Genomic DNA, 23645 nt, shown 5'->3' on the forward strand with positions numbered 1-23645 from the left:
GGCACCAGCACTCCACGTTTCGCTCTCGAGTCAAGAAAAAGGCTTGTTCTCACACCCGTGCACTGCGAGACCCGACCTAGACCCTGCGGGTGCCTCATTAATAATTCTGCCGGCGCCAGCCTGCCTAACGGCCCGCCCTGGACCCTCGAACCGGCCAGCACACGGCCTTGCGGCACGCCGTATCAGCACGTTGTGCCGAGCACCACCGCTGACTCTCCACGCGAGCCAAGTTTACGCGCGTGTGCTTGACTTCCAGGCTGCATGCCGTCTCTCCGCCTGGCAGTTTGGTCGTGCCCTCAAACACTCCTCACCCGATCCAGCCCGCAATGCGACGAGTTAAAAAGGAACCCGCCTCAGCCGCTCACGCACCACGGCGACGGCCATGCCGGCTGGACCTGCACCAACCGGACCCCGCATCTTTCTCCGCCCGCGCGCCTGTCCTGGTCCTGGCGGAATTTCCCGAACGGTGGTGTTTAGCCGCAGGGTGGCCTGATGACTGCTGCGCCAAGCTGTCTTATACCGCCTGCACACACTGTCATCCACGCGGCGCAGCCGAACAACGCCCATTCTGTGCGAGCCGCCTGCCGCCTGCCGCCGCCTCCGCCGCCTCCCGTCGTCGCCAAGAGCTCCTTCATGTGAGGAATACGTGAATCGAAGCCCGGCCCGCCATTAATCGCCCGCTCGTCTCTGATTGCAACCCTCCGGCTGTTCGGCCAAATCAGCGCCCACCGCGGCACGCCTGACAGGATGCCTGCTGTGCTCACCCTCCTTCAGTGAGCTCTGCGAATCCCACAGCTCCTATTATAACTTCCGGTAGACTTCTAATTGCTCGCCATGTTCGTCATAAACCGGATGGCTGTCCTTCATGCCCATTGAGGGAGCGTCACTTCTTTGCCAACTTTGCTTATATTCTGTGGACATGGTCTTCGTCTCCTCAAGGAGTCTGCCGCGCGCTGCCTCAGCCCGCATCAGCGCCAAGCCAAGTTGACGGGCCAAGTCAGCCCGAATGGCTGCAATAATCCAGTCGACACGCGCCTGCCTTGCCCCCATTCATCTCGACAGTCGTCGTCGTGGCGGCATTGTCTCCGCCAAGTTCTGCAGCTGCTGTGCCCAGTCAAACCAGATGGAGGCGCGGAGCACTGCCCATGTTCCAGGATGAGCTGGAGGCCTTCCGAGTCCTCATCGTCGGCGCCTTGTGGCTCTGGATAAGCCCGAGTTGCAATTTGCCTCTCGTTTATAGACCCACGTTTGTACAGCTCTGGCAGCTCATCCGTCTATCTTCCTGCCTTTCTTAAGTATCAGTCTTCCGCTCATTCAGTGGTGTTGAACTTCACTTTCTCTTACATCTGTTCACTGACCACCCACTTTCCCTTCTCCACTGCCAACATGCTTTCCAACATCCTTCCCGTTGCCCTGCTGCTCTCTTCGGTCAGCGCAAGCTGTCTCCACGGCACTTCGTTGATGCCTCGCCGCTTGAACAAGCGCGCCGAGGTCGAGGTCAGCAACTACGGCTACACTGGCCTGACCGGCCCTCTCAACTGGCACAACATTGAAGCCGGCAACGAGCTGTGCAACCACGGGTCCAACCAATCACCCATCAACCTTGGTATGGATCTTCACGCCCCCACATACATCCCAGTTTCCATCTCCCCACACATTCAACCACCCTTGGATGTTCCCACCCTTGGATATTCCCACCTCCGTTTTTTCCCGAACCCGGACCCATAATCCTGATATCACTCAAGCCTTTCTTCTAACGCCACCCCAGACAGTACCGTAACCCTGGCGACCGAAGCCCCCTCCGTCAACATCACCAACGTCGAGTCCGCCGAGTTTGAAAACCTCGGCACCACTCTCGAAACCATCGTCAACGGCACGACTTTTGTGGGAGGGGAAGCCTTCAACCTCGCGCAGTTCCACCTGCACACGCCGTCGGAGCACCGCATCGAGAACGAGTACTTCCCGCTCGAGATGCACATGGTGCACGAGGCGGCCGACGACTCGGGCAAGATCGTCGTCTTGGCCGTCCTCTTCCAGCTCTCGGAGGACGGCGCAACGACCGACCTGCTCAGCGCGGCCACGCAAAACATCGCCGAAGTCGAAGTGCCCGGCTCGGTGACGGAGACGGCCGCCCTTGACTTCGCGCCGCTGGCGCAGCACCTGCAGGAGACGCCGCTGCTGACCTACACGGGCAGCTTGACGACGCCGCCGTGCACCGAGGACGTGACGTTCCTCATTACGCAGGAGCCCATGCCGTTGAACGTTGCGACGTACAACAAGATCAAGAGCGTCATGAAGTTCAACGCTCGCTTCAGCCAGAACTCGCTCGGTCTGACGAACTTGCTTGATCAGACTGCCCTTGCGGGTCTGGCCATTGCGTAGTGAGGCCGAAAAGACTGCCGAGTTGAACACGGCAAAATTCCTTTTCTTCCGGGAATTGCAAAAGTAGACCTCTTGCATGGTTCTTCATCTTGTTTTTTTCCTTGGCGTTTTGTTTTCCTGCCATTTGTCTCTCAGTTTACCGGCGTTTCCTTTTCTTCGCTCTCATTCTCTCTTTTTCCGTAAAGCATAGTGCGCGTTGTTGAGCGACGGCAAGTTTCGGCGATGGAATACCACAAGCGGCTGATATTGAAGCGTTCTATTCATTGTATCTGAGAAATACTCAGGTAGCTGTACACTTGTGGCGGCTGTTGTTACCGCTCATAGGCACCAATAACATCATTGTGCTCGATTTTTCCGACATCTATCCGTGTTCTTGCTGTCTGTTTCCGAGCCGCGCCTTACTGCATACAGCAGTTTGTTACGGATAATTTTCCGCCCATGTCGGAATAACCCACTACTAGCGAGACACAAGCTTTCAGATCCTCCTCCCTGTCCTCCGTAGTTACATTCATCCTCACTCGCATTTATCTGCGTAACTGAAAATTCTTCAGAGGCGCGAAGAAGCGGAAGCGCGATTAGGCTTCCCGCGCCGCGGTGATACATATATGTAGGCGTACAACAAAGCAGAGCGCAGAATCGACTTGTACCACCCTCGGCAATGTTGCTTGCTTGCTTGCTCGCTTGCTTGTTTTGCGCGGGGAATAAGACACAGCGAAGGAGTTCGTGTTACCACCACTGTGCGGAAGGATCCAAGACTTTTGCTAGATCTTGTATGTACAACACCGATAGTATCGATTGTCAGGCAACCGACCAGGCGAAGACACCTATCTATTTCCTATACAGAGAAAAACACGCATCATGAAACCAACCAAACATCTATCCACCCCAAAAACCAGCCCAACCCCCTCGTCTCAGCTCACACCGCCGCGCCCACACGATACATCACAGTCCACCAACCTCCACCTCCCACGCCTCCATCCCCACCCCCACAACCACCACCGTCCTCGTCCTGCCCGTCGTCCTCCTCACCCTCCGCCCCGGCGGCAGCAGCTCCCCCACCCCATCTCCGTCCCCTCCCGCACCACCACCACCACCACCACCCGCCAAGACAACCACATCCGCCACATCCGCCACCGCCGTCCCCTCGTCCGCCAACCGCCTAACCCTTACCGCCTCCGCGCCCACGCCCACGCCATCGTCGACGTCGACGCCAACCTCCCACACCTTGACGCGCTGGTCGCTGCCTGCCGTGATGGCGAGGAGCCGCTTCATTTGCGTCGTCGTCGTCTTCGGCGTCGTCGATGTCGTCGTCGTCGTCGTTGATGTCGTTGGTGCCGTTGCGTCTGCGTCTGCGTCCGCATCGCTTCTCTTCCCGTCATCATCGCCACCACCACCACCACCACCATCATCACCCGCACAGAGCAACACCGCGCTCGTAACCGTCGCGGCGTGCGCGCGAGGGATGACGAGAGTGCTCGTCCTGACGGCGTCGTTGCCGGCGGACCCAGCACCGTCGGGGCCTCCTCCTCCTCCGGCGTCGGCGTCGGCGGCCGCCGCGCTGTCGTCTGCACGGAGCAGCAGCAGCGTGAAAGCGACGGCGTTGTCGTCGCCGGCGGTGAGGAGCAGGGAGGTGGTGGGGGAGAGGCGGGTGTGGGCGAGGGCTTTGATGGTGCTTTGGTGGATGGGGGTGCGGGAGGTGGGGGTTAGGGGGAGGGGGGGTGAGGTGGAGTCGGAGGCGGAGGCGTCGGAGGCGTTGGTGTTGTTGTTATTGGTGGGGGGGAGGGGCCAGAAGGCGATGTGGCCGTCTGTGCCGGCGGTGAGGAGGAGCGATGGGGTGAGGTAGGTGGTTTGCGTGAGGCAGGAGGTGAGGTAGGTCCCGGCGTGGAGGAGGGTGAAGGTCTTGGCGGTGGGGGTGGAGATGTAGGAGTAGGTCTGTGGTGGCGGGGGTGTGTTAGCGGTGATTGAGTGCATTTGGTGGTGGTGGGGGCTGCTTACTCTGATGGTGGAGTCTGAGTATGCGAGTGTGGCGAGGAAGCTGGCGTCGGCTCCCGCCTTGGGGCTTGCTTGGATGGAGAAGCCCATGATTCGTAGGTCGGGCAGTTCACTCTCCGGCGGACAGACTGCCTCACACACGATGCCTAGACCAACCACTGGGAGTTGGCGTACCCTCCACACGAAAAACTCCTCATAGCCGCCGCTGCTGAAGAGATACTTTCCATCATCAGACCAAGCGAGGTGCTGTATACCCGTGACGTGCTTTCGCAACACCCTCACGCATCTGAAATCGGGAAGTGAGCTGTCATGCACGCCATACTCGAAGATACGGATCGTGGTGTCTTCGGCTCCTGTTGCAACCATGCGTGGATTGCTCGGGCATGCAGCTGCGTTCTTGATCTCTCGGCCATGGCCACCGGATCTGATGATCTTATGGGACACCCCGCTAGTGGAATGCAGCTTCAGCGTGGAAGCTTGATTCCATACAAAGGTACCTCCCTCGCTGGCGTCGGACGGACAGAAGCTCCAGATGCGGTGAGCACCTCCACACTCGACGGAGAAAACTTCTTGCTCCGTGGAAGCATCAATCGCAACAAAGTGCTTGCCGCGAAAGCCGTACACAACGAGACTGCCTCTGTCCACAAAGCATCCCTCAATATTTGGACCGAAAGGCAGGCTGATTTGGTGAGCAACAATGGCGTGCATATCGGTGGAGATCTCTGTAGTGGCATAATGTCCGTCGCGACCTGTGGATATCAAGTAGCCAAGGAGGTGGTTTTGGGTGAGCGTTGACGACTCGTGTGGTATCCACGCTAGCGCGGTCACCGTCTCCGGCGCATGAAGCTCGAAAACAGCGCATGGTTGCAGAGTCTCAACTTCCGAAGCCTCTTCTCGGGCTGTGTCAGAGAACTGTGCCACTGAACCATTTCTGGCACCCAGGAAGATTATTGTCTGAACCAGCATCGGGGTGTATAGAGCGCTTGTGACGACAAACGAGCGCGGTAAGTCTAGTGTTGTCTTCTTCTTTAGTACAAGTCCTACGGAGTCAGGTTCCCATGAAAAGAGAAAGCTTTCAGTGACCTTGGCGCCGACGGTTGTGACAATGAGGCTGATAAAGCCTGCACCGTCCAAGTCGCAAAAATGGGAGGCGAAGATTGTGGCGATCTTTCGACTCATTTGGGCAACAACAGAAAACTGGCGAGAGCTGTCCTGGTATGCGTAGATTTTGCCGCTGCTGCCGGCCAGAAATGCTAGGTTGCACACCGGCAAGCCAACTGAAACCGAGTAGCCTTTGAGATCGTCAATCTGGTCCACGACCTCCCAGGCGAAAGCGTTGTTGCTGTCACTGCCCCTGATGACTTTGCCACTGTTCGTAGCGGATATGACCACGCGATCAGAGACAAATGAGCAGCACCTGTGGGCATCAGTTGTCGGTTGCGGTGAGACTGACTCGAGGGGTGTCAAGGGCCAATGGTGGCTGACGATTGCACTGTCTGCCGCACCAGTACAGATTTCGAAGTCTGCAGGTTGCGTGGGTGTGGCTATATCCATGGCCCAGATGTTCTTCCCAGAGTGAAAAGCCCGCGTATCCAGAAGCGTGGCATCCACCTTCAAGCGCGGAGACCGGTCGTGTGCGGACAAGGTGCAGTTGAGGTCCCAGACACGGGTTGTTGCGTCTTCACCAAAAGAGACGAAGCGACGGGCCTTGTCGGCCGGGGAGAAAGCAATAAAGCGAATCGCCCATACTCGCGAAGTATGCCCCCATGCTACGGCAAGGCAGTTTTCCTGGTCTGAGTTGGCATTGGCGCCGAAGCCAGTCTCTCGGTCCTGCACCAAGCCGAGAGCGTCGTCTGATGTGGAGAAGTCCCCTCCGTCGGGTAGTTGGGAGATGTCCCAGATGCGCACAGTGCGGTCATCGCTGCAACTGGCCAACAGCTGATGACGGTTTGTCTGGTCTTCTGAGACGTAGAACGGCAGTGAGATCTGAACGCCGAAGACAGATCCCTCGTGACCGGTAAAAAAGTGGTGGACGCATGAGCGCGGCTTGTCAAGGTTGGTGAAGTCGCAGGACCAGACCAAGATCTCACCGAAGGCGGTTCCCGAGGCGACGAGGACCTTGGCTGCGGACAGCCAAGAGAGATGCGCCGAGTAGAGGATGCAGCGGGAGCTGACGGTAAGGTTGGAGACGGTCAGGCAAGCACTTGGCGGCGAGCTTGTCCAGCAAAGTCGTACGATTTGGTTGTGGGCAGTGACAGCAACAGTGGTGTTAAGCTTTTGAAAGGGGTGGGCGAGATCTAAAACCCAGTCCGAAACCCGGGCGACTGGGCCCTGGTCCAGACCAAATGTACGCGCAATTCCATCATGCGAAAGTCGCAGGTGCCGGACAAGGTGTCCTCCGTACGCAATCACTGACAAATAATCCGAGTGGGACGCATCGACGACTGCAAGCCCGTGGACCGTCTGGTTCTCAAAGATTTTCTCAGTGAAGAGGCAGTCCGAACCACTTTTGAGGAAGACGCGCAAAAATGGGCCTTCGGCAGTGAGAATGTATTGGCCCGCAAAGGCAAGGGCAGTCACCGGGGTGCGAGTGCATGCATGCTGGGGTGGAATGAGTACCGCTAAGCAGGTGATGGAGAGAAGGGTGGCTCACATGCAGCGGGACGGACATCTGGAGGGTTAAGAGAGCATCATGGTGTTGAGCGCGAGAAAGATGGTGCGCGTGCGAGCCGCCGGGGATCAGCCGAGTGTCACGGGATTGTTCGGCGACTGGGCGCGGGACTTGCCGGCCCGGCGCGCCCCCGTCAGCTCGCGCAGCTGCCGCGACCTTGGCTTCACTTTCACCACAAAGAAACATCTTCCAACCCTCGCCGCTCCCTCGACCCAACATCAATCTCCCGCGCACCACCACTGCACTCGTCCGCCTGGTGTCGTGTCGCGCGATCCGCCTCTCTCCCGTCTCGTGCGGCGCCACCGCGCAATTGAACCATGTCAAACCGCGACGACCTTGCTGGCTCCGAGTCGGACGATGAGCCTTTCAACTACGAGCCTGCTGTTGGTTCCGACAACGAGGATGAAGTCGCCAGGACCTACGATCAAGATGACGAGGATGAAGTGAGGCCGGGCAGAACGGGCGGCAAGAAGCCCAGCAGACACCAAAGCCCCGACGAAGACGAAGGTGCCGCAGCCGAGGACGACGAGGAGGGCGGTGAAGATGAAGAAGGCGGTGAGGATGACGAGGAAGATGAAGAGGATGACGAGGAAGACGAGGACGAGGAGGAGGTCGTGGTCAGTCCCCATCTCGCGCGTCACTCAGTGCGCTAGATTGCTGACAAGATGCTAGGGTCACCAACGCAAGCGCCGCAAGCGTGATGCCCGCCTGCAGTTCATCGATGTGGAAGCCGAAGTCGACGAGGAAGACGAGGAGGAGCTTGACGAGGATGACGAGCTTCCGGAGGAGACTCACCCCGACGACCTGCTTGACATGCCCGCCGGCGCCGAGAACGACGACCGTCGCCACAGAGAACTCGACCGACAACGCGAACTCGAGGCTAGCATGGACGCCGAGAAACAGGCTGCCGCGCTGAAGGAGCGCTACGGACGCAACCGCGCATCTGCCGTGAACTCCGACGTGCTTCCGCAGAGGTTACTTCTTCCCAGTGTTGATGATCCCACCATTTGGGGTGTAGGATGTAAGCCCGGAAAAGAGAAGGAGGTCGTTTACGATATCATGAAGAGGTTTGAGGACCGTTTGGGCACTCGCGAACCTCTTGAGATCTGCTCCGTCTTCGAACGCGGCGGCGTCGCGGCTGGTTACGTTTATGTCGAGGCTCGGAAGCAGGCCGCCGTCATGGCTGCCTGTGAGAACATCTCGTTCTGTTACGTCCGCGGCAAGATGGTGCTGGTCCCTCTCAAGGAGATGCCGGATTTGCTTCGAGTCAAGAAGTCGAAGGAGCTCACTGAGGGCATGTACGTCCGTGTCAAAGGCGTCAGTCTCTATGCTGGCGACTTGGCCCAGGTCCACGAGGTGGAGGCGAACGGAAATGAGGTGGCAATCCGCCTTATCCCTCGCCTGGATTATGGACTCCACGACGACCCTAACGCCCCTGCTGATGCCAAGCGCAAGCGCCCCGGCCCTCTCACAACCCGCCCTGCTCCGAGACTGTTCAGCGAAACCGAAGCCAAGAAGAAGCATCTCAAGTTCCTGACCCAGGAAAACTCCCTGTCCGGCCACCGAATCTGGACGTACAAGAAGGAGCGTTACATCGATGGATTCCTCCACAAGACTGTCAAGCTCAACCAACTCCAGACGGAAAACGTCAACCCGCGCCTGGAGGAAGTTACAAGATTCGCAGCCGGCGGGGATGATGGCACCGAAAACCTGGATCTCGCGGCTCTTGCAGCAACCCTGAAGCAAGCCTCGACCGGCGCCGACTTCATGCCTGGCGACATGGTAGAAATCTACCACGGCGAACAGCAAGGCGTGTCTGGCAAAGCGATTGCAGTGCACAACGACATTGTGACGCTCAGGGTACAAGAAGGCGAGTTGAAGGGTCAGCAGGTGGAAGCACCCGTCAAATCGCTCCGGAAGCTGTTCAAGGAGGGAGACCACGTCAAGGTCGTCGGCGGTAGCAAGTACCATGACGAAGTTGGTATGGTCATCAAGATCAGGGACGACCGCGTCACTCTTCTTACGGACTCCACCAACCAGGAAATCACAGTGTTCAGTCGTGATCTGCGTGTCGCGTCTGACAGCGGTGGCATGCAGAGCGATTCGAAGTACGACCTGTTTGATCTCGTTCAGCTCGATGCTTCTACGGTTGCCTGTATCATCAAGTTGGATCGCGAGTCTCTCCGTGTTCTGGACCAAAACGGCACCGTTCGCACTCTTCTGCCATCGAACATCTCGAATCGGATTGACAGACGCAAGAACGCTGTCGCCACTGACCGGGATGGCTCTGAGATTCGCACCGAGGACACCGTGAAGGAATACGGTGGTGAACAGCGCCAGGGCCGTGTCCTTCACATTCACCGCAGCTTCCTTTTCGTTCAGAACAAAAGCCGTGCAGAGAATGCCGGTGTTTTCGTCGTCCGCTCCGGAAACGTTACTACTGTTGCCGCCAAGAGTGGCAAAGTTAGTAGTGCCGGTCCTGATCTGTCAAAGATGAATCCTCTCCTGCAGCGCCAGGATCTGCGGAACGGACCCAACGGACCCGGCTCCATGGCCCCACCAAAGACCATGGGTCGCGACAGAATGCTCGGCAAGACGGTCATCGTCCGAAAGGGTGCTTACAAGGGTCTGCTCGGTATCGTAAAAGACACTACTGACCTCGAGGCTCGTGTCGAGCTACACACCAAGAACAAAACCATCACGGTGCCGAAGGACACCCTAAGCATCAAGGATCCCATCACTGGAGCAACCATCGGCGGCGGTGGTGGTCGCGGTCGCGGCGGGCCAGGTCAAGGCGGCTACGGTGGCTCCACCCCAGGCTCTCGCGTTCCCGGAGGCTGGGGCCAGTCTGGTGGTAGAACCCCCATGGGAGCGCAGTCCGGTGGCAGGACACCAGCGTGGGGAGGGGCTCCCTCCCGCACGCCCGCCTGGCAACAGAGCGGCTCGGGCACATCATACGGCGGAGCCGGCGGCCGCACTCCAGCCTGGAACTCTGGCTCAAGCCGCACCCCCGCCTGGGCCGGCAGCAACGACGGCAGCAGGACGAGCTACGGCGGCGACGGCGGACGCACAGCCTACGGCGGTGGCACCGCTTACGGCGGCAGCACGGCCTACGGCGGAAGCACAGCCTACGGCGGCGACTCTGTAAGTTTTCACTCCCCAACCAGCGCAAGCAACAACCATCTTTCTAACACACACCTCCCGCCCCACCAGTCCCGCAACCCCTCCTCATCCACCTGGTCCGCCTCCTCCCGCACCCCCTACGGCGCCGGCTCCACCACCTCCTCCTGGGGCGGCAGCAACAACAACGCCCCCACCGACGGCGGCCGCACCCCCGCCTGGGGCGCCGCCGGCTCCCGCACCCCGGCCTACCACCCCAACTCTTCCTCCTCTAAAGACTTACACCACGCCACCCCCGGCTCCTCGTGGGCGACGCATTCCACCCCCGGCGCCTTCGACGCCCCCACCCCGGGCGGCTTCAGCGCCCCCACCCCCGCCGCCGCCGACGTGCCGACACCGCGGTTTGGTGGTGGCAGCGGTGGTGGTGCCGGTGGCGGTGGTGGTGCTGGCGGTGGTGGTGCTGGCGGTGCGTACGGTGGTGGGTACGGCGCTACGCCTGCGGCGGCGCCGACGCCGGCCCAGTATCCGGAGACGCCTGGGGGTTATGGTGGCGGCATGCCCGAGACGCCGGCGGCGGCGGGGGATGATGCTGGGTATGATTGATTTGTTTGGTTTGGTTGATTGAGCGGATAAGGGAGGGGAGGAAAGGGGACGGGAGGGGATGGGATGGGATCATGGGATCATGGGATGGGATCGTGGGATCGTGGGATCGTGGGGCTTGTTGGTTTCTTTCTGGGGAAAAGAACGATGGGGGTTTGCAACAATCAGAGTAAGGGCATCCATCCATCCGTCCGTCCGTCCAATAACATTGCTGCGGTTTTGCATCACCGGCATCTTTTCATTTTGATCAAAAAGGCGTTTCTGAAAGTTTGTTTTCTTCTTTTCGTTCGTCCACCACTACTATTACGTGGGTACTTACCGTAGTCGAATCCGTACATTGGAGGGGGTGCGGGGTGCTAGAGAATGCAGAAAGATAAGGCGGAGCGTGATGCAAGCATTTGTGCGTTGTAATGATTGTTATGCAATATTCTCGCGATACTAACACGCGTTCACTTAAGACTTAGTCCTGTCTACACCTTTGGAAATAATGGCCACCACCATTCGTGAGCATCCACGACAGTGGTGAGGGGAAAGAGAAAGAGAAAGGGATCTCCGAAAGACAGACAAACACAAATGACCGAGGATAAGAGACACCCACCAGGCGCGGCGCTCCTCCCAAAAGCCACAAAACCAATCAAGAAGGTTAACCACAAAAGCAGAAGAGTATGACGCCCTCATCTTGCTGCCCCCTTCCTCCTTCCGAAGCCCTTCCCCCAAATCCCAATCACTTCACTTTCCGCCGAAACCTTCCCTCCTTCCTCAAACACCTCTGCGCCCTCTCCACGCCACCCACAAACGCCTCCCGCAACAGCCCATCTTCCTCTCCATGCAGCCCAACCAGTGCGCCTCCTGCCCCCGGCCCCGGCCCCGCTCCCGCCTCCGCGTCCCTCAGCCCAACAAGAAACCCCTCCGCCATCTCCCGCTCACACCCCGGCACCACGCCCAGCACCCACCCCTGAAAGACGTCGTACACAAACTGTTCCACCATGGGCGGCCACGACGACAACGACGAGTGCGAGTGCGACCGGCCGGCCAGCCCGAACAGCGCCGCAAGCCTGCCGACGGCGTACCCAGCCGACGCGTCGAGCACCACCTCGTCGAGCAGCGCCTTGCGCACGCGGCCGAGCCGCCGGTCGGGGTCGATGTCGTCGAGGGCGAGGAGGTCGGCGACGCCCAAGTCGTCGGCGGTGAGCGAGCGCAGGCGGCCGAAGGGCACGTCGTGGATGATGGCGGCGGGCGCGATGCGCGCCCAGACGAAGATCTCGCGGGTGCCGCTGTAGCGCATGTCGGGGACGAGGCCGCGTCGGCGGGCTTCGAGGACGAGGGGGCGGGCGGGGAAGCCGTGGATGTGGCTGGAGGACCCGCGGGTGGCGAGGGGGGCGTCGATGATGGAGATGTGGACGGGGTGGAGGCCGGCGGCTTCGGCTTGGCGGGCTTTGTGGACGGCCATGATGAGGGAGTCGGTGCAGGAGATGAAGGGGGAGGAGACGGTGTGGTGCCATAGGTGCCACGAGGCGAATACTGGGAGGATTGTGTTGTCTTGTGGAGGGGGGACGAGACTTTTGCCGGGGATGTTGAATAGGCCGGCGCGGAATTCGGTGGGGGAGTTGAGGCCGTTGCTTTCGGCGTGATATACCCGGTATAGGAGGGAGGGCTGGTCGTTCTTTGCCGTTGGAGTGATATAGGAAGTTTGAAGTATCTCGCTCGAACTATATGATGGCGTTGGCGAGTCTTCGGGCTTAGCTGCGGCTAGTAGCTGTTGAAGAATATCACTATCCGTAGTAGTCAATGACTGGGCGGCCAAAGGAGAATCCATAGACGGGAGTCGATGATGAGTATCTCTTAGACGAAGTAGATGCGTAATAAACCATGCGTCTTGAGTAGTAACCCTTTCGGCGATTTTCGGAAACTTGGGGCTAAGCGTCTTTTCCACCAGTTGGACGGCTCTCGTTTTTAACTTTACTTTAGCACGAGAAGCGGCTGCCTCGTATACTATGCGTTTTTCTTGCCACTCGGTCTTGGGATCGTAAACAGGTCGCTTCCGGAATAAGTACCGCCAACTTTGCCATTGAGCCATAATTTGCCGAGGCCGAAAAGAGTCGTTAGGAGGGACCTTAAAGTATTCGTTTAAGATCTTGGCAACTCCATTGAATGCGGTATCGACTTCGTAGAATATAAGAATGAGGCAAAGGGCTTCTCGTTCCTGAAACGTCCACTCGTGTGGCCTTTGCTTTTGGGGTAGCTGATCAGCCTGTTCACGAAAAAAGTCGGCGGTCAACGATAGTGAGTTTGAGATAATTGGGCGGTCGGGCGTTAAGAACGGGTTGGTCTTCCTTTTCTTGGCGCAGGGCGTCTTCGTTGACTTTGAGGAGCCACTACTTCTTGGAGCACTGCGTTTGACCGCGAATCGCTTGTATAGCGACGATACATCTTCCTGATCGCTTACAGCGCTTTCGCCTGAGTCGACCTGCTCATCCTCTAGTGACACTGACGGGCTGGACTTGTCCGGAGCTGTCAGAGCCGGGGTCGGGGACTCCTCTTTAATTCCTCCCTCGACCGATGGTAACGGGTGGTCGGGTCCAAGCGAGGAATTCGTCGGTGAAGCGTCGTTAACCGGTTGGAAAAACGAGATGCTGCAGCTTTGCGCATTGATTGTCACGAATGAGTTCACCCACCAGGTCGAGGTGGCGCCGTTTGCTTGGCTTGATTTAGCCATGTTGAGGCTGTTGCGCGAAGTGAGAGGCAAACAGCCGAAAGGAGAACGAGGGTGACCCGTGGGTGCTTCACGATCTGGTGCTCGAAAGAGAGTTAGCGGTTGGGTGAGGGTGTGAGTTCCGTGAAGCAATTTTGACAGACAATAGTCGGTGGAAGCTCGGTAAAGATTCAGGGTCCAGTAGTGACGGCGTCGGCCTGTGGAAACGCCCTCGAATTGGTGAGAAGCGTCATATATCCGGCGGGCAAGCCGAAGAGTGAGAGTTGCGAAGCACCGCCAGCTCTAGAATGAACCGAAGGTGGTAGTAATGGTGAGCGGGTGGCTGAGAGTAAGAATTTCCATTAGTGGAGATGGGGCGTGGATAGAGTGTCAATGAACGGGCGTGGATAGAATGTTAATGAACGGGCGTGGATAGGAAGGAACGGGTAGACGAAGAGCACCCAGCGGCGCGTTAAGCCCACCTACCCAAGACGTCATTACCACTATAAAGACCATCCGTTATTGTCCATGCGTATGGCGAACGTTCACTTCGCGACGAGCGCATCAAACCATACCACCTCGCAATCTACCTACACACCGCACGCACCCTAGCAAAACCGCACAAGCGCACCTATAAGGAACGACCGACTGAACCTATATTCACGTCACAACTTTGGCTTTAGCTACTCATAAAGAAGTGTCGTTTAATCCTACATCTACGTCGAGATACTTTGCTTCAACTACTCATACGAAGGATCTTCCTGAGAGGTGCCGATTACGTGATTCTCCCAAGCCATTCTGCTGGAGCGCAGCTCATTCGTTCCTCCTAAAAGAACCACCCCCGTGGATAAACAAAGCTCGAGAGATACAAACGTACAATGGGTTCATAAAAAAAAAGAATTCACGACCTAGCAGCACGATTGGCGGCCAACCATTTTGCTGATGTTGTCGTTGCTGCCGCTTCTGAAATGAGGGCGGCCAGGCAGCATATCAAACCGCAATTCGCCCTGATCACTGTCCCACCAATTCCCGGTAAGTCCTACCTACCAGCGACCGGCACAAGCGGCTTTCCCGGAGGCTGCGGCACCGCCTTCTGTTCGTCCTCATCCTCGTCCCAGTACTCATCGTCCTCCTCTTCGTCTTCCTCCACAACCGGCTCGCCGACAACCGAGTTCCACACCCGCTGCCACAACCCCTTCTTATGCGCCATGGCCAGCACCAGCACGATGGGCAAATGCCACACGCTCGCCCAAAACAAGGCGCGGGCGGTGCCCCTCGCGCCCTCGTACCACCAGAACCTCGCGGCCGCGTACGTCATCCACCCGTTGATGGCCGAGCTCGTCGCGACGAACCCCCAATCCGTCACGCCGACCGCCGCCAGCCCGACGCAGACGGGGAACATCAGCAGCGAGTACCGCAGCGCGACGCGCCCGTTCATCCGCGCGTTCGTCCACGCCAGCATGCGGTACCCCGCGTTCCTGTACTCCTCCCTGATCGTCCACGACAGCGCGTTGAAGTGCGGAAACTGCCACGCGAACAGCAGCGCGCCGAGGAGCCAACCCCCCGCGCTGCCGGGACCCAGCAGCAGTTCGTGCCAGGCGCCGGCGCCCGTGGCGCACTGGCCGGCGGCGGCGGTCCAGCCCATGAGCGGGGGGATGCCGCCGACGACGGCGCCGACCCAGGTGTTGACGACGGAGAGGCGCTTGAGCGGCGTGTAGACGGCGGCGTAGAGGGCGATGTTGAGCCCCCCGAGGAAGGCGACGGTGGGGTTGACGCCGTAGTGGAGCGAGGCGAGGCCCGCGGCGCCCGTGGCGAGCGCGAAGACGAGCGCGGCGCGCTTGCTGACGAGGCCGCGGACGAGGGGCCGGTTCTTGGTGCGGCTCATTTTGGCGTCGTGGGCGGGCTCGAAGAGCATGTTGAAGGTGTTGGCGGAGGCGGAGGAGAGGGCGGTGCCGGTGGTGAGGAAGAGGAGGGTGAGGGTGGAGAGGGAGGGCGTGGATGTCGCGGCTGGGGCGAGGAGGGCGGGGACGGGGTAGATGGCGTAGGGGACGGTGGCGGTGAGGACGATGAGGAAGGAGAGGCGCGGTTTGGTGAGGGCGAGGTAGGTGAAGAAGCGGCGGCGGAGCGACTGGGCGGGGAGGGCTTGCGCGCTGGTCGAGAGGGCGGCCGAGGCGTCGGGGCGGATCTCGGTTTCTGAGGCGGCTTGCTGCTTGGCTTCTTCTCTTAGGCGCTTCCGGCGGCGGTGGGGCAGCTCGTTGGCGAGCTCGGTGCCTGCGGTGGCGTGGGTGCCGACGACGTGGGTTATCTTGGGTTGGTCGTGCAGCGTCGAGGGCGCGGCGGCGGCGGCATCGTCCTTGTTGTTGTCGGCATTGCGGCCGGGGACGGCGGTGCTCCATACGCCGCGTCGCGCGCCCTGCAGCACGTCGTCCAGGACGGCATTGGCCCAAAAGTATTCCTTCTTGAACGGGGTGCGGGGGTTGCGGGCGGCGATGGCGGCGTCGTTGACAGCGCGCGAGGTGGACAGCAGGCGGCGGGCGGGCGGGAGCTTGGAGCGTTCGAGCCTGCGCAGGCAGCGCAGACACAGGGGAGCGGCATTGTGCAGAGGCGGCGCATTGCGCAGCAGGGGCGGTCGGAGGATCATGTCTTGCGAGTTCGTGGCATGGTGGTGGAGGGTGGACGACGGTGTTTTTGCCGAAGCCGCAGCTCTTTCTTGGGCCCAACACCAGCCGCACGTGGCGCAGCCAAGGGCCTGACATATCAACCCCGCCGCATTGGCCGACCCAGGCACTTCCTCAAATCCGGTTCCTATTCCCATCACCTTCTGCAACGGGAAGCAATGCCGTCCGTGGCCGTGCGGTTGCCGAATTCGGCAATTTGATTGTCTACTATGCATCTGGAGATAGCCCTCGTGCGCCTGCTGCATCGCCTGCTTGACAAAGACTTTTCGAGAAGACGTTTTTGGACCTCAGTCGCTGCTGCCTCGACATTGCACGGGCTGTGAGGGGGTTCGTCAGATGCCAATGTGGATTTTGAATCAAGTAGGCAGTAAACCGTTTTGTATATCACTGTGGCACGGCTCTCGACAATTCGTCTCACCTGGAATGTGTTCTGTTGAATAAGATCAGCTAGCATATTATTGCGGCTCTAAGACGGTCATGGAACTATTATGATCTCCTTACACGCCCTGCTCCAAAGCTGGTGAAGTCTGCGCCAAAGCGAACCGTCGCTGAATACCTAGACAGAGCAGCGACACACGGCCAAGCATCATCCCGCTAGGGCTCTCGGCACCAAACGCCGCCACCGGTTCCGGCTGGAAGTCGACATGGAGCTACCCCAGCCAGGTCTCTCATCAGTAGCAGGCCTGGACGTGTCTCATCCACTCGGCCACCTCCACCTCGGCAGCCGGAGACGATGCAGAGCGGGCCGGAGCGCAGAGCGTGGTGCATGACATGGCAGTGGGGCGGTGAAGGGATCGATGCGAGGGTGATTATGGCTATGACGACGATGACGGTGACGGGATGGGCTGGGTATGCTCAGAGCTTATACAGCGCTTGGCGGGCGGGGTGGGCCATGACCAAGGCGGGCGGCATGGCCGGGGCCGTCAGACGGTGCTTTCTGCAGCGGTGGTGTTGGGGATTAGTCAACGGGAGCCAATGGCAGGCGGGGGTGCGGATGGAGCAGGATGGAGGAGCGGGATCCGGATTGCGGATCCGCGTGGAGATAGGAGACGCTCAGCCCGGCTAGCCGCTTGTGGCCCGGTCACGTGCGGCCGGGCTGATGGCTCAAACCAAAGCTTTCCGCGCCGCTGAGGCCGCTGCTCAACCCTCCCTCCGCCGTTGACGCCCTTTATCCTCGCCAGGCCCGCAAGCACTGCCCACGCAAGCTCGCCGCCTCGCAAGACTCGCTGTGGACAAGCCCTGGTGCTGCGGGCCGCCTGTCCGCCAATCCCGACCCTCTCCGCGCTATGTAGCAGCATGGCCGACACTGCAACCCCCGCCGACCAGCCCGACCCCCACACCACCGCCAAACGACGTGTCCGGAAGCGGACCGGCACGACCAGAGAACGCACCGGCTGCGTCACCTGCCGGCGTCGGTGCGTGTTCCAGCAAGAGTCATCATGTAATCATCGACCTTCTGACCTGGCCGCTGCAGCAAGAAGAAATGCACCAATGAATATGTAAGTCGCCCGCCAGCCCACGCCCGCTGCCGCTAACCGCTCGCTGCAGCCCGTCTGCGACCACTGCCGCCGCCTGAACTTTGAGTGCATCCGCGAGGAGCCTCGTCAACCCGTCGTTGGCAATGGCAAGCCTGCCCCCGGAGAAGGCTCCGCCAACGGCACACCCGCCGAGCCCGACACCACCGTGGTTCTCGCGACCTCGTCGTCGACCGTGCTGGCCGTGCCCACCTCTACCTGGACCGCCCCGACCCTCTCCTTGGACCCCGTCGCCACCTACCCCGGGACCGCAGGCGACGGGTCTGCCGCAACCAGCCGCAGACTCCTCCTGCGCTATTACCTTCAGACCCTTTCCACCCTTCTAACCAGTACGCTTGAGAATAATTGTTTTGCCTCTGGTGAGCTTGCCCCCCGACGACTCCCACCGAGCCCCGCGCTGACCGCCCAGTCTTCCTTCCCATGGCCACCGAGTCGCCCATGCTGCTCAATGCCATCATCGCTCATTCTTCTTCTCACTTGTCGTTAAGAGACAAGTCGTACGAAGTCCTTGCATTGCAGAGCCGGAGCAATGCCTTGAGTTCTCTTGCCTCTTCTCTTTCTTCTACCGACCGAGACCCCGAGCTCGACTTGTCTTGCTGCCTGGTTTTGTGCTCCATGGAGTCCATTCTCGGTGACACCAGCAAGTGGTACAACCACCTGGTCGGAGCGTCCCAGATAATACGCGCCACCTCGGGCACCATGTATGAGGATGGCCAGCTCAGCTCAGACCAGCTGGCCCAATTCTTCAACACTTTTGAAGGTCGGTGGTTGAAGCGCAACTTTGCTTATCACGATGCCCTGCATACCGTCACCATGAACGCTCGCCCACTCATCTCGGGCTACTACTGGCAAGCAGCGGATGATGAGGCGGCGGATTCTTATTTTGGCCTGGCATCCAGAATAATCTATCTCGTCTCAGAAATCAGTGTTCTCAACGCCGACATGGCCGAGGCCGCTGCAGCCTTTGCCCACGAGGCCTCCAAGTCCCCCTCTCCGACCTCGTCATGCACAACCGCGACATCCCCAACCGTGGTTGGGGAAGACGAAGCAAAGATATTGGAGGACCCAGAGATTCAGCACGTCCACCGCTCAGACATCCCACAGCCCGAGCCCAACGGACAATCACAAGCCAGGTCCGACTTCTCGAGTAGAGCACAGCACCTGGAAATCGAACTCCAAGAGTGGACTCCGCCCGAATGCCAGGACGTTCACCTGAGAGCCATGGCCGAGACTTACCGCAACGCCGCACTGATCCACCTCTACCGAGTCCTGCGTCGCCACCTCCCAGACCTCACGCCCGCCCTGAATCGCAAAATGGCCACCCCCGTTCAGGGCATCGTCGAGGCTGTGGAGAAAATGCCCGTCAGGTGCTTGCCCGAGACGACACTGCTGTTTCCGTTATTCATGGCCGGCGGCGAGACGGACCAAGCGGATCAGATACGCATCATCCGCCAGCGCATGCTGGACATTGTCAACTACCGACACTTCCACAACGTCGAGGTGGCCCTCACCGTCCTGGACGAACTGTGGCGGCTACGCGCCGGCAACACCACACCTGGCAATGGCCAGCGGCGAATTGACTGGATCGACGTTCTCGCCCGCCGACGATGGCGACTGGCGTTGACTTGAGAGTTTTTGGACACTGGGAGCAAATCTTTCTTTTCTTTTGCATGAATGGCGTTTTAGCAGATAGGATCAAGATTTAACTCATGTGACTTCAGGAGTCAAGCTTGGATATTGGAATTTTTGGGGTGATACCGTGCTCTGCTCCGTAACTGAGCACCCGAGGGGGGAAAAGCATCAGGCGTACAACTTGGAGTCATTACTGTCGTTTCTGTCGTCATATTAGAACGAGATTCCTGATTGACTGGAGATAGTCTGACTTTTTTTTTTTTTTGGTCGTTGCCGCGGAATTCCGAACGCTACTGGGACAGCAATAATGATTGCGTGCCTGTATCTCTTCCCTTGACTCGCGAACCTCTCCGGACATGCTGACTGGACACGAGTTTGTCCCATCAGCGGTGGTTTCCGTCGGTCGTCTGACGTCGGGCTGTGCGATATCAGATGTCGTTATCAAGCATTGATAGCCAAGGGCAGATCCCACTCTTGGCCGAGCAACTTACTCGTCCGCTGCACACCCCCCCTAAAAGCTTCGTGGTTACGGGAGTGCTTGGCTGATCATCACGTTATGTCACCGGTTGGGTACCCGTCTCGCGCCTCGCCATCCGGCCTGCAGTCGGTGAATTGTCGCGCTTCGATTCGGGGTACATACATACGATGACGATTTGCATCCCTGCATTGCGAGCGAGCGAGCGAGTTAGCTACCTTGCTAATGGTGTACACGTCCGGTTGACCGGCGTTTCTCTTGGCCTCCTCTTGCGCATGAGGATCAACTAAGCCGATCTACTGTCCCTACTTTCCGTTTCTTATCCTCTCAGACCCTCACTACACCTTCTCTTCTCCTGTCTACTCCCTCTCCCCCCTCCCTCCCTCCTCAAGATCTGGTACCAGTAAACACATCGACCGCACAATCGCAGACATCCGTGAGGGCGCGGCGGTCAAGAGGAATTCCGACGAGATGGGAACTGGTTGAAGTAGTGTCTAGGCGTTGACGCGAATGCTGTCGAAAACGATGCGGATGTAGGAAGGCAGACCAAATTCTTTTATTCTACATCCCACTGCGCCTCCGATTCTACTTCCCCACAGCCCACTAGTAGGCGGAACACTAGGTTGGGTTGATCGTCACAGCTCCGTACGACGACGACAATAACAACAACAACAAAGATTATACAAATGTCGAATATATTCACGACAAGATACGACACGCCACGACACAAGCCTACGTATTAACCCCTCAGCCCCTCATTCCCTCCCTCCCTCCTCTCCTCTCATCCTCCCCGTCTTCCCCATTCCCCTCAAAAAAAAAAGAAGAAAAGAAAAAGAAAACACACAACTACCACCTAACAAACCGTCACAAACAGCCCAATCGGACTAGGATTCCAATCCTCAAACCACTCCAGCTCCAGCCCGCCCGTCGCACTAACCTCATACCCCACCCTCGCCCCCGCCTCGCACTCTCCACTCGCCACCACCCACGCCCCACCCGGCACGACGCTCTCCACACCGCCCACCGCTCCCCCCGTCTTCCCCGACACATCATCCCACGTCGTCGCCTCCGTCGCCGGCTCCGCCAACCGCGTCACCGCAATACCTCCACCACTCCCCAAAAGAGTGTAGTCGCTCGTCTGGAGCTCTGCCTTTTGCGGGAGGAGGAAGACGAGCGAGCAGGTCTTGCCGGCGAGGGAGGCGGGCAGGTCGAAGTTGAAGAGGGAGGAGGTGGTGGGGGAGAGGGTGGCGTTGTAGGAGGTGCCGTGAGGGGTGGTGGGCGCGGTGCTGGAGATGGGGACGATGAGGTGGGGGTATTCGTAGGGGTTGGAGGAGAGGTCGGCGGGGCAGGAGGAGGGAGAGGAGGAGGACGAGGACGAGGGGGAGGAGGAGGACGAGGGGGTGGTGGTGGTGGTGACGGTTTGGAAGGTGCTGCTGCTGCTGGGGTTGGGAACGGCGGCGGTGGAGGTGGAGGTGGGGCAGTAGGTTGTTGTGAGGGTGACCATGACGGTTGTGAGGCCCGAGGAGGAGGCGGGAGGGGCGGCATCGGTGCCGCTGGCGGGAGCGGGGGTGGTCGATGCGGAGGAGGCGGCTGAGGAGGCGGCCGCGGTAGAAGCAGCTGAAGAGGCGGCAGTGGCAGCGGCCGAGGTCTCGGCAAAGGAGCCAGCCGAAGAGCTCGATGAGGGAGCTGGGTCGTCGTTGCTGCTCGCGCTGCACGACAGGTCGAACAGCGGGGTGTCGCCGCCACCGGGAACGAGGCCGAAACTGGGACTAGGGGTGTCAGGGTCGGCGTCTTGGACGGTGTACCACCAAGTGTTGGTGTTGCCGAACAGCGGGCAGCCGACCTCGTCCCAGTACGTCTTCGCGTTGGCGACGCTGGCGACGGCCTCGTTCTCCTGCGGCCCGCTGACCGGCCAGCCCGTCTCGGTGATCCACACGGGCTTGCCCTGGGCCGCGCCCTGGGTCGCCGCCACCGAGTCGTCGAAGAGGGCCTTGGCGTTGGCGATGCTGTTGGCCTGCGTGTTTTGGAAGTACGGGTAGCCGTCGAAGCCGAGCCAGTCGACGGCGTCGATGACGGCGCTGTTGGACCCGTTCACAAAGGCAGTCCATGTGTCGACATGGCCTATCTTGGACGACGACGCGGCGGTGCCGGAGATGGCGGTGCGCACTTGGTTGATGTACGATACCAGTACGTCCGGGTCTGCGCCAGCTCCGCTCTTGTTGATGATGCCCGTGGGCGAGACGCGGTACAGGTCCTCGGAGCCGACGGAGATGCCGACGATCAGGTCCGTAAAGGCGCTGCCGTACTGGGCAATGGCGGCCTTCAGCGCGGCGACCTCGTTGTCAAAACTGGCCTGGCCGGCCGACGCCCACAGGCCGAGCAGCAGTGACGTCTGCGTATCAATGGCGGCCGGGATGGCGGAAATGGGGGTGTTGGCAGTGCCACCCTGGATCATGGTGTACAGACGGGCCGAGGTGAAGCCTGAGGCGCCGACGAGGTTCTTGGCCAGGTTGAACTCATCGGTGAAGTCGGCCTGGGATTTGGCGGCGCCGGTGGTCAGAGTGCTGCCATAGTTGAAGCCTTTGAGCTGGGCGGCGGCCGTGGTGAGGCTGGCCGCGAGGCCGAGCAGTGTGGAGCAGCGCATTGGAATTAAGACTATTGATTAGAAAGAATAGCGAGCGTGGGTGTCTTCCAAAGAGAAATGTAGCAGAAGAGCAAGGAAGAAAACAAAAGAGCAGACAGGGGAGGCCAGAAGCAGCTTATATGCCAGGCAAAGGAGAAGGCGAGCAGGAAAAAAAACACGGGCTAGCGGGGTGAAAGTGGTTGCATGGCTTGCTTCCCGCATGGGCTGACGTACTCTATTCCGGGGAGCCGCAGGAACGATGTGATGATGGGACGGGATCAGGTGGGTGGCTTGGAGCCGGTCTGTCAACGGCGAGTCTTGGGCTATCATTAGCAAAGGGCTGCAGGGTTGACGGCCTGTCATTTGCGGAGGACAGCGGTCCAGGCCACATGCAGGCACCACCTGCCCCGCAGATGCAGTAGTCAGTCGGCATTGCCTGCCGCGGTGCCTGAGCATGGGAAAGGGTCGTCATAGTCCTGTCTAGACTGCCCCATGCTCGCCGGCTCGCCCGAGAATCGCAGAGAAAAGGCACGAAAAAAGGCCGCATGTTTGCCGTCGGTTGTCTGAGCGTCCGGGCTCGGCCAGCGCATCGTGGCTAGCGACGCAGTGTGACGAAAGTAGCGGACTCGTGTTCGCGCGGGGCAGGTGGACAGAGATGGCGGGCAAACACGAGGCGAAGGCTGCTGCGCAAACCAATATTTTGCCGTCGATTCCAGAAGCAGAAAAGGGGGTGATATTGCGGACGAGGATGCGGGCGAGGTGAGGAGAGTGGCCGGCTCGAGCTGGTGGCGGCCAATGATGGATTCTGGGCGCCCGCTTTTCCTCCCAATTCCAGCATCCTTGCTCGTGCTCTCTTCCTTGCTGCTGCTCCCCCGGCCTCGCTTGGACGCTGCTCCGGCGCTTACCGCTTAGGCAATGCGTCACCTCGATCGAGATCAGAACGTGACGTGATGCATCAGCCGTGCCGTCTCTTCACGTTTCTTCGTCAGTTTGTCGCTGTTTGCCAGCCATGCCACAACAGTCTCTCGTTGGTTTCGTTGGCCTCGTCGGCTTCGTTGGCTTGTCCAATGGTCTGCGGGCACAATCCGAACAAAAAAAGGTGAGCCGGGTTTGGCCACGACATCCAAGGGAAGCTAAATATAAGCTCCCCGCGCCTTCCGGCTGGGTCCAACCAAAGGCCGCCCCGGTGTCGGAGCTTCAACGTCTTTCCACAGACCATGACTTTCACCCGTCATGTTTGCACTG

The 23645-nt window shown here is 59.5% G+C and overlaps 7 protein-coding genes across 7 annotated transcripts; 3 read left to right on the forward strand and 4 right to left on the reverse strand.

The window, feature by feature from the left end:
* Positions 1-1386: 1386 nt before the first annotated feature.
* On the forward strand, positions 1387-2382 carry BKCO1_2800080 (carbonic anhydrase; the record flags this gene model as incomplete). The annotated part of the gene is made up of 2 exons (XM_020273733.1): positions 1387-1606; positions 1769-2382. 2 exons carry the CDS (start codon positions 1387-1389, stop codon positions 2380-2382), a joined length of 834 nt encoding a protein of 277 aa, XP_020129960.1.
* Positions 2383-3324: 942 nt separating this feature from the next.
* On the reverse strand, positions 3325-7045 carry BKCO1_2800081 (wd repeat protein; the record flags this gene model as incomplete). Its single annotated transcript, XM_020273734.1, has 3 exons — positions 3325-4314; positions 4378-6975; positions 7028-7045. The coding sequence occupies 3 exons, from the start codon at positions 7043-7045 to the stop codon at positions 3325-3327; spliced, it is 3606 nt and encodes a 1201-aa protein (XP_020129959.1).
* Positions 7046-7362: 317 nt separating this feature from the next.
* Positions 7363-10768, forward strand: BKCO1_2800082 (transcription initiation protein spt5; the record flags this gene model as incomplete). The annotated part of the gene is made up of 3 exons (XM_020273735.1): positions 7363-7662; positions 7718-10189; positions 10259-10768. The coding sequence occupies 3 exons, from the start codon at positions 7363-7365 to the stop codon at positions 10766-10768; spliced, it is 3282 nt and encodes a 1093-aa protein (XP_020129962.1).
* Positions 10769-11489: 721 nt separating this feature from the next.
* Positions 11490-13481, reverse strand: BKCO1_2800083 (uncharacterized protein; the record flags this gene model as incomplete). Its single annotated transcript, XM_020273736.1, has 1 exon — positions 11490-13481. The coding sequence occupies one exon, from the start codon at positions 13479-13481 to the stop codon at positions 11490-11492; it is 1992 nt and encodes a 663-aa protein (XP_020129961.1).
* Positions 13482-14496: 1015 nt separating this feature from the next.
* BKCO1_2800084 (protoheme ix farnesyltransferase) lies at positions 14497-16098 on the reverse strand (the record flags this gene model as incomplete). The annotated part of the gene is made up of 1 exon (XM_020273737.1): positions 14497-16098. One exon carries the CDS (start codon positions 16096-16098, stop codon positions 14497-14499), a length of 1602 nt encoding a protein of 533 aa, XP_020129964.1.
* Positions 16099-17431: 1333 nt separating this feature from the next.
* On the forward strand, positions 17432-19299 carry BKCO1_2800085 (c6 transcription factor; the record flags this gene model as incomplete). The annotated part of the gene is made up of 4 exons (XM_020273738.1): positions 17432-17550; positions 17610-17634; positions 17684-18029; positions 18080-19299. 4 exons carry the CDS (start codon positions 17432-17434, stop codon positions 19297-19299), a joined length of 1710 nt encoding a protein of 569 aa, XP_020129963.1.
* A 1331-nt stretch (positions 19300-20630) lies between these two features.
* BKCO1_2800086 (gpi-anchored cell wall beta-endoglucanase) lies at positions 20631-22421 on the reverse strand (the record flags this gene model as incomplete). The annotated part of the gene is made up of 1 exon (XM_020273739.1): positions 20631-22421. One exon carries the CDS (start codon positions 22419-22421, stop codon positions 20631-20633), a length of 1791 nt encoding a protein of 596 aa, XP_020129966.1.
* Positions 22422-23645: the final 1224 nt, after the last annotated feature.

Source organism: Diplodia corticola (genome assembly GCF_001883845.1).
Source record: "Diplodia corticola strain CBS 112549 chromosome Unknown scaffold28, whole genome shotgun sequence".
Lineage (NCBI taxonomy): Eukaryota > Fungi > Ascomycota > Dothideomycetes > Botryosphaeriales > Botryosphaeriaceae > Diplodia > Diplodia corticola.